The 10,681-nt window shown below is 34.7% G+C and overlaps 1 protein-coding gene and 1 pseudogene across 1 annotated transcript; one reads left to right on the forward strand and one right to left on the reverse strand.

Moving 5' to 3' along the window:
- Positions 1-10,681, forward strand: part of LOC119572948 — a 79,377-nt pseudogene that overhangs the window by 29,514 nt on the left and 39,182 nt on the right.
- On the reverse strand, positions 4,506-5,478 carry LOC119572949 (protein spaetzle 3-like). Its single transcript, XM_037919906.1, has 2 exons — positions 5,431-5,478; positions 4,506-5,321 (listed from the first exon to the last, which is right to left on the reverse strand). Exons 1-2 carry the CDS (start codon positions 5,443-5,445, stop codon positions 4,602-4,604), a joined length of 735 nt encoding a protein of 244 aa, XP_037775834.1. The 5' UTR covers positions 5,446-5,478; the 3' UTR covers positions 4,506-4,601.

The raw sequence follows: 10,681 nt of genomic DNA on the forward strand, positions 1-10,681 counted from the left end.
GATATTATAATTAACTATTGTTGCATATTATAACAACTTATTGTTATGGTATAAACAGAATATCATTTAAACTTCACCTTTGGGTAATCAGAACTGCGATTTTATTATCTTTATTCTTATTACTCCTCTTTATATTCCCATTATTATTGACATATTCATTTTCATTATTACTGCAATTATAACTGTCATAATGATTATTATATATAATTACATTATCATTATGTTCCTTTACATTAATAATGTTCAACATCACTACTATGGACTGTGTCTACTGTGTGCATAGATTTACGTTTATATAGTGTATGCATGCATACATGCACACATACATAAATATACATTTATGCATCTGTATGTGTGCGTGAATATACATATACGTATATATATTTATACCGTATATATATGCATATACACCGTTTTGTATACATACCTATACATATACTTATCTGCATGTATACTTATACTTTCTATATATAGATATAGAGAGATATGCTTATACATATATCACACATATATATGTGTGTGTGTGTGTGCGTGGTGTGTGTGTTTACATATGTAAATATATATATGCATTTATGTAGGTTCAAATATACATACGTATATACCCTATATACATACATGCATATATATGTACATCCTTATATATATATACTGTGTTTATAAACTAATATAAGAATATATATATACATATACTTAACCATATACTCATGTGCGTGTGTGTGTTTGTGTATATGTAAGTTTATATGTATATACGTATATATACATATACATACATACACATATATGCACATATATACACAGACATGCAAAAAATATATAACTTAGAAATATTCAAGTTATCAAAGGGTAGATATGTAAAAATCTAATACGTAGAATTATATTTATTTTCATGTTTTATAAAAGAGACGGATTTAGATGTTATTTCTATTCAGTTATCATTTTTGGCAGATATAAACAATTGATGGCGTGAAAACTACTTTCTTCACGTACTTCTCGACTTTCCATGGACGGTATGCCTTCTTCCCAGGGCACTAAGAATGATAAAATATTGTTGAATTCATGTAAGTTCACCCCACCCCCCTCCCCCCAATATGGCTTGAGATCAGCTGTTTGGTGACTAATGATCGATGGTGTAGGCACCCACAACAAGCACAGCTGGCGGGAAGCATTGAATGTCTCATGCGAGGGGAAGTACTGATCATAGTGGTCGTAGACAAGAAGCGGTGGTAGATGGACTTCGCAGACACTGGACTCGTAGCAGTCAGGCACCAGAGGACATGCCATTCGCCGGAAGTGAGACACTCTTCGATACGTTGTGTCTGAGTGAGAGTCTGATAATGGACATCCGTATTGTTTACCATGACACGGCCACTTTTCCTCGGTGTTCTGGGCCACGAAGGGGCTTGATGTAATCGGTTCCCTGTGGGTCACAAAGTAATTTCCTCATCCAGGTATTTGGTCGTTCCAGAGACGCTCGGTTTGAGGTCACTACGTCTCATGAGGGAGCGGAGTTTCTCGTAGTGATGCTACGGCCTGCGTGTTTATCTCGTAGTGGGATAATGGGTCGTCTTGGAGGCACCAGATTTTGTTGTATTGGCTGGCACATTCTGGCACAGCAGGTTCATGCTCATAGGAAGGCCTGTGGGTGATAGCGGGGAGCAGGGTGATAGGAAGTGGTGGATGGTAAGGCGGGCTGTGTATGTGTAGGTATGTTGATGGTGATATGAATTGCGTGCGATGTTGAGAGAACTATGATGGCTGACCGCAGGGCACCGCCGAGACTGATGCTGACAGTTGTGAGGTCTTGTCGGCCGACTGCGCCAACCAAACCAACGTAAACCTGCAACATAGATCTGTTAAGATTTTGTGGCATATTCATGGACCTAGTATCCATTATAGGTGGCATTTCGTGTGCGTACTTATGCACACGTACACATTTACATGCGCATATATATATGTGTGTGTGTGTGTGTATGTGTGTGTGTGTTCATATGCAAGTTCATACATATATCCTTAAGTACATGGATAGCTAGATAAATATTAAGATGCATATCTTTGTTTTATATTTACAAAGATATATATACGTTCACGCACATAGGCTCATGGGGAAAAATATATATGTGAATAAGCATTGCTACTACCATTTGTGTGTGTATGCATATGTTTGTGTGTATATATATACATATACATGCTTGGATATATATGTATATAAATTTATATATATACACATATATATGTAAGTAAATATGTAAATACATGTATATGTGTACATATATTTGTATATATATTCCTAGTGATATACACATATGCATACACAAATACACATATAAACGGATGTGTACAGATGAATATCTATATATATATATATATATATATATATATATATATATATATATATATATATATAATTTGCACCTATATACATGTATGTATGTACTGTTTTTTTCCTCTATATACAAACTTGAAGATAAACTGTACCATCTTCAATAGATTTTCCCTAGACAGAGGATAACATGAACTCACCAAGTATCGTAAAGCCATGCCTGCACCCTCAGTTCTCGCGCGTTTCGAACTGTAGCGACCATGGTGAAAGACCTCCTTTATGTAGGGAACATTACCTCCCTCACCCCCCCTCACCCGATACACCCCCATAGCATATTCGAAAGGCGAAAGTAATTCAGCCTTCAGCCATGGGTTTCATAAGTGCATGCCCTTGTTTGCATTTTGTTTTTACTGTATATGTATCATTCGTACAGTAAACGTTTGCATATATACACTCAGTCATACATACTTACGGCTAAATTTTATCACATATGCACACACATGACTGTATATGAAAACACACACACACAAACACACATACACGTGTGTGTTTATATATATATGTGTGTGTGTGTGTGTGTGTGTGTGTGTGTGTGTGTGTGTGTGTGTGTGTGTGCGTGTGTGTTGTGTGTGTGAATGTATATACCTATGTATGCATACATGTATGTGTATATGTATACACAAATGTACATTTATATATATACCTATATGTGTGTATATATACATATTTTCTTATTTATCTATTTATCTGTTTATGTATTCATGTATTATAGTTGTATCGCATATATATATCTTGATATAAATATTGCATAATATATATATTTACATATACAAACGTTTATGCGTATTATGTATATATGTATATACAATACATATGTGTAGCCTATATATAGCTTTATTTACATATATATGTATGCGTGTGTGTGGGTATGTGTGAGTATGCTTATGTTTACTATTACTGTTATTACTAATGCTATGGCTTCATTTTTTATCATCAATGTTTTTTTATTGTAAGTATTATCATTTTAACTATTATGGTTATCCTTATATATGTTTTTGCATATATTCTAATTAACAAAAGAATTTATGTTTTTTTTAAAGACTATGTTTTCTTTAATACTATTCCTATAACTATTCTTCTTATTATGAATATCATTGTTGTTTACATTGTTGCTCTTTTACTATTATTGTGCTACCAGTATCCACGTCATTGACATTAATTTGTTTATCATTTTTGTTATCATTATCATTGTTGTTCTTATTGTGATTATTTATTGTTTTTTTTTATTATTTATATTATCATCATTATTATTATAATAATATCATTGTTGTTCTTATTATAATTTTGATTATATATTGTTATTGTTTATCTTTTTTATATTATAATTATTATTATATGTAATGTTATAATTATTAGTATCTATATTGTAATTATTCTCTTTGTCATTACTATTGCTGATATTATTATCATTATCATGAGCATCATATTATCATGTTTTAAATTATCAGTATCGTTATCATTATCAGTACTGTTGTTATCAAAGTCATTATTTAATATCATCTTAGCCCACTATCATTTTTAATACTGGCATTATCATTATTTATCATTATTTTGTTTGTTCCATTCAATTTTGTTATCATTATATATTGTTATTATTATTATTATCATTATTATTTCTATCATTCTATAATTATTATTATGATCACCATTATCACTCGTATCACTTGTAGTATAACCATAATTTTATCTTTATCATTACCTTTAGAATATATAGTTTATTGCATCATTATTGTTACCATCATCACTGTTATGGGTACCATCATTGTTATTATTGTTATAATCATTGTTGTTATGGTTTTACTGTTTTTTTACTGCTATTATCTTCATGACTTTGGCATTTATAATTATCATTATTATTACTATGATCATCACCTTCACTGGGTGGCGAATCTGGAATAAGCAAAGGAGACTTTCTCACCTTTCCCTTCGAAATTTACGAATACTCAATCTTTAGTTCTTTTTATATGAATAACTTTTGTGCCAAGGAGTTGAAAATCATGTAATAAGTTCAACAATTATTTATTTAATATAAATATTGCTATGGATTTCTCACATCCACCTCTTACATGGGCGAAGTGAAGAGGAAATTAAAAAGGAGAAAGCAGCGAAGGGAGCGTCCCCCTGGCGTGACTAGTGATATTGAAGGTAGTTCTGCAATCACGTAAGAGGTAATAGGTATTTTCGGTGGTTCATTGGTGTTGAGGAGTGTTGTGGTGGCGTGTTAAGCGGGAAGGTGGCAGGAGCAGGCAGATGGCATCTTGTAGATGTCGATGAACAGGCCCTTGTAGGGGTCACATGGGTCGTAGGAAAGGAGTCGGTGGTACACTGACTTCTGGGTGCAGTGGCTCTGGTAGCAAGGAGCAAGAGCGCGGCAAGCAGACTCTGGGAATAGACAAGTCTCGAGGCGGGCAGTCTGGCTGTAATAGTGAACGTCGTTGACAATGACGCGCCACTTGCCGTCCACATTCTGAGCACGTTTGGGCATGGCATACACCACTTCGGAGGGACAGATGTAACCCTCAGGACCACCCCAGTGGGTGGCATCGTAGGGAGAGTCCCCAGTGGAGGCTCCAGTGTAGTAAGAGTAGTCGAAGGCCTCTTCCTGGTCCTTGCTAACCATGTCTACCAGGTCATCAGCAGACTGGTCGGCGACGTCAGCGTACTTCTTGGCGAACAAGTGATCGGCAGTGATGGCAGCCTTGATCTCGTACTCGGGATACTCAGTGTCTTCCAAGCAGTAGGACAGAGTGGAGTTGGCAGCACATGCGGGGGCAACAGTTGGGTCGCAGTAACCGTGCTCATAGGTATGCTGGTGGCCATAAGCAGGTGCATGATGACCGTAAGCAGGTGCATGATGACCGTAAGCGGGCTGTGGGTGATGGCCATATGCTGGAGGATGAACGGAGCCAAGGACGACTCCGGCGCATACCAGAACGATCGACTGGAAAGCAAAGATTAACATCAAAATAAAATAATCATTTCGTAAAAAAATAATTTCTTTAGATAGTACAGTGAAAACAGCTTTAGGAGACAGTATTGTTACAACCTACCAACGTAAGAGCCATGGTGACACGAGCAGATAGATACGAGAAACGCTTCTACTGGCCCCCATCCGCTATTATCGAGCTTATATACTCCAGGTATACTTTGGCCACGCCCACGCATTACGAAGATGAGCGATTCCAAGGTTTCATCTATATGAAAGTGAATGAAAAGTATCGTACATCTATATGTATACACATAGAGAAATAAGTACGTAAATATGTGCATGTGTGAAATATATATATATGAAAAGGAAAACAGCCACAGTTATAAATGAAGCTAAATTGTAACGTTTCGAACTCTTCACGAGTTCCTCTTCAGACGAATAATAAATCGAAATGGTTTAGACGGTTTATTATTCGTCTAAAGAGAAACTCGTGAAGAGTTCGAAATGTTACGATTTAGTTTCATTTCTTACTGTGGATCTTTTCCTTTCCTTCTTTGTGTACACGTTACTGTGTGATCGCGCATAGTGGTGGTGATGTCACATTTCAGATATTAAGGGAAATGGTTCTAACTCACAACATTACAGTTAACGGAGATAGTGAAGGGAAAAGGGACCGAGCGCCTGGACATCGTCAACCCTCATGTCCCTTTCTCCCAAAGAAAAACCTTAAAGGGTAACGAGCTTTATGCGGTCCCTTTTACTTCAAAAAAAGAAAAAAAAAAGAAAACCCGCCGCCCTCGCTATGCCAGTTCAAATTTCCTTTCTGGACAGCCGCCCAAATTAAAAAATGGTTAATAGAATTAATTTTTCTAGGCATTAAAGTCATATTTAAATGTTTTGGAAAAGGGCATGAAAGAGAACATGCCAGTCATTTCCATAACTTCGAAATAAAAAAAAACGTGAAATATTTTTAAAAAAAGGCATTTAAAAAATGTTCTTCCCAACCTTTTCTGCCCTTTTTAAAGAATTACCATCCCGTATTACATATTTTCCGATTTTTTTTTTCGCAGTGCTTAGATGGAAAAATAAAATTTGGAATTACCCAACAGCAAAAACCATTTTTTACATCTATCACACTGTTTTTCATTTTATGACAGAAATATCACTAATAGGATTCATATAAAGGATATCACTAATAAGGGGGTCTAGTAACTGATAATTGTAAAAGATGATTATGTTAATAATTAAACTTATTTTGTAAATATTATTACTAGGTTATTGGTATTGAAAAAAAGGAAATACATTTAGAACTATCCCATTGTTTTCAGACTGCATTTTGTTATATTATATCATTATTCTCTCTTTATGTTCCTATTATTATTGACTATTCATTACTTATTCCTGCAATTATAACTTCATAATGATTTTATAAAAAATTAATTATCTTATGTTCCTTTACATTAATAGTGTTCAAATCACTAGGACTGTGCCCACTGGTGCTAGTTTTACGTTTATATAGTGAGCATCAGCATGCACCATACATAAAATCATTTATCATTGTATGTGTACGTGTTGTCCTGGTAAGACAATAAACTCCCGGGGGTTCCCTTGAAAAAGGATGCACCCTATTGTCCCTATACCGGGGTTGCGGTAAAAATAGGGCCGGGCAGTGGATTTGGTGAAAACCCCTTTAGTTCTACTGATTACTGGTTTCACCAAATAATAGTCGGGCGTATTACAGGAAAACTTTTTTTAAAGCGGCAGAGATAGTTCCCCTAGTTAGTTGGAACTGCGATTTGAAAGGGCCTGGGTTCCCTAAACTTTTATTTTCCCCTGAAAAACCTCTACCCAAATGTTAAAACAGAAATTAAAATTTCCAACCAATCGCCCTGCGGGGTTTTATAAAGGGGGCCGTTAGTCGGGGGCAACCGGCTGACATGTTAAAAAGCATCTGGAGAAAAAGAAGATAAAAAACATGTCCCAATTAGAAAACAATTAAAAATCGGAACGTGGAACGAAGGAAATAAAAGAGATGGGCAAATTACTACTGTCTGTAACAAATGGATAGATAAAAATTCAAATACTAGGAATAAGTGAACCAATTGGAAAAGTAATGGAAGTTTCAAAAACAAAAGAAAAAAGACGTTCTTTTTTTCTGGAAAAAAAAAGGGACTTAAGTCAGGATTTGCTATGATTCCACAAAAAAACTGAAAATGCACTAATTGGGTACGCCCAATAAAGATGCTTTCAAAAGTCAGAATAAAAGCAAAACCTCATATATTATATAACAATGCTATCCCAACCAAATTTGCAATGATGAAAAATGGAAATTTTTTTAACTCTCTCCAAGATACTTTAGACACAATCCCAACATAATGTAAAAATAACCAGGGGAGACCTAAACCCCAAAAGTGGGAAAAAAATGATCTAAAAAAGCACCGTGGAAAATTCGGCCCTTTGGGGATATAAATGAAAAAGTAAAGATTTTTTTTGAAATTTTGTAGTACAAATAAACTGTTATGCCAATACATTGTTCCCAAAAACCCACCCAAGCACTTGTACACGTGGGTTTTTACCCGACAAAAAACACCCAAAACCCAAAATGACACTTTTCTGAACCAAAAATGGAAAAATTTCATAAAAATGCCAAACAAGGCTGGGGCCCACCACAGTGACCCCCAAAATAACATCGACTTTAAAAAAAGACTCAAAAAGATGGAACTCCAAAACCACCCCTTAAAAACCGACACAAAACTCTTTATAACTTACGAATTACGTGTCAAAAAAATTTGAAAAAACTCAATCAAAGTGAAGTATAAAACACCCAAAAGAGTTGTGGGGAAAAAGGGAAAAAAATCCTGCTGAGCACTGCTTAAGAAAACTATCGCCCCAAAAGAAAAAGACAAATTTTACCCTGGGGTTTTGAAAAAAAACCAAGTGAAATTGAAACAAAAAGATGCCTAAAAACAAGGGGATCATAAACCCGTTGAAGAAATAAATTTTCAAAAACAAAAAACAAAAAAATTTAAAGATTATTGCGACAAGATAAGGGAAAAAAAATTTTTAAAAGAACATTGCCAAGAATTGAAAAAGTTCTTCAATAAGACAAATAAAAAACTCTACCAAGGAGTACGAAACTCACAACGAAAATTTAAACCCACAATGGACACTATCAAAAATGAAGATGGCTTGTTTTATGTGATGGGAAAAAAGTCAAAGATAGTGGAATCAAATTGGGTTTCCCAACCATACAAAAAAATAAAGTCTAAAAACAAAATTAATTTGACTCAACGACTCAACGACAACGAAATGAACCACCGCCACTGCTAACGAAGTTAAAACCCCTAAAAGAAGTAAAGAAACAAGACCCCAAAAATGAAATAACGCAGAACTAATTAAGAATGCTGGGAAAGTGTTTAATACTTTTACAAACTCTTACAAAAAAATGGGAAAGAAAAAATGGCCAAAAGACTGGGGAAAATCAGTCTTTACTTTCCCATACCAAAAAAGGGACGCACTCCAATCAAAAAATAATAGGACAATTGCATTAATAAGTCACAGCCAAAAATTTGGTCTTTTTTGTTAAAAAGCCTATCCCGTTTTCATCGATTTTGTAAAGCTTTTTATACGTTGGGCACGATATCCTCGGAATAACATGAAGATATGAATTTTCCAAAACCCCATCAACTAAAAAAGCCCTTTATGCCAACCAACACTGTAAGAACCCCCTTTTGGTTAAAAATGGTTCGAAGTCAAAAAGGATGCGACAGGGTTGCATTCTGTCCCCCCGCACCTCTTTAATATATATTTGAAAAATTTTGAGAGGGGCTCGAAATTTTTGAAGGAACTGTGGATGTTGGAGGATACAAAATATCAATCGAGGGACCCCATGATATAGTTTTTGATTTCCGCGTATCATAACTACAAAAACCACTAAAAAAGTTAAAAAGCACGAAAAAGGCTGGGGTTTTCTAAAGCCAAAAAAAACTAAAATCAGAAATTCAAAAAATAACCCCGGGAATAAAAAATGATGAAAAATGTTCAAACAGGAAAATTGTGGAAAAAGTGAAAAAGTCACTTATCTTTGGGGCTGTTTTAACTAATACATATGATGATTCCCCGGGAATAAAAAGAAGGGGGTTTCCCTTGCCAAAAAAGCACAATTGCTCTCAATAAATCTGGAAGACCTTACGACAAGCTGAGTTATTGAACTCATTGTTTTCCCAAAATTTCATCATTGGTTCGATGTTGGTGCTGAAGTAGTAGACAAAAAAGATCATAGTTTTTGAAATGTGGGGTTTACAGAAAGATACTGGTATTGCTGGCAAGAAAAACAATGATGAATGTTTAAAAATAATTGTAAAAACCATGTTGACACTTGACAGGGGAATTAAATTTTTTTGTCTGTAAAGAGAAATAAAAGTATTGAAAAACTTTCTGACAGGGGTGGTGATAGGAAAAAGAGGGGAGGCAAACCGAAACAGATGAGCGACAATTCAAAGATTTTGCGGGGTGTCGATGGTACAAGGGGAAAAAAAAGGTAAGACGAGTTTTTTGGCGCGGATGGTGGGGAGGTCTACGGCTGCTCAAACAGGCATACCGTTTTGTGATGATGATTTGGGGCGTGAAATACAATCCAAAAATTTTATTATCTGTATAATTGCTATACACCGTTTGTTCATACCATACATTTTATTTTGCATGTATACATCTATCTTTTTTATTATAGATTTTTTAGAAATGCTTATCCTATATAAAACATTTTACAAATGTGTGTTTTGGTGGTGTGTGTGTTTTTAAAAGTACCCATATTATGCATTTATGAAAGGGTTCAAATATAAAACGATGTATCCTTTTATACATACTGCAATAATTCATTATATATAATCTGTGTTTTTTTAAAATATACTTCTATAAATATATAACAAAGCTTAACCAATTTTTATATGTCTTGTTGTGTTTTGTATATTATGCGGCAAGTTTATATGTTTCATACGTATAATACTTATCTACATACACACAATTTATGCCATATATCACAGACATAAAAATAATATAAATTAGAAATATTCAAGTTATCAAAGGGGAAAAAGTAAAATCTAATACGTAAATTATATTTATTTTTATGTTTTATAAAGAGACGGATTTTGATGTTATTTCCCCATTCGTTTTCGTTTTTGGCAATATAAAAAATTGATGGGTAGAAAACTGCTTTTTTCACGTACTTCGGACTTTCCCTGGAGTCCAGGGCACTAAGAATGAAAAATTTGTTAATTCAGTTAAATTACAACCCCCCCCCTCTGCTTTCACTTTTGTGGCTTGAGGAAACCAAAAACCCTGGGGGGTTTTTGGGGGGGACTAATGGGTCGAGG

This window comes from Penaeus monodon, chromosome 5 (genome assembly GCF_015228065.2).
Source record: "Penaeus monodon isolate SGIC_2016 chromosome 5, NSTDA_Pmon_1, whole genome shotgun sequence".
Classification (NCBI taxonomy): Eukaryota; Metazoa; Arthropoda; class Malacostraca; order Decapoda; family Penaeidae; genus Penaeus; species Penaeus monodon.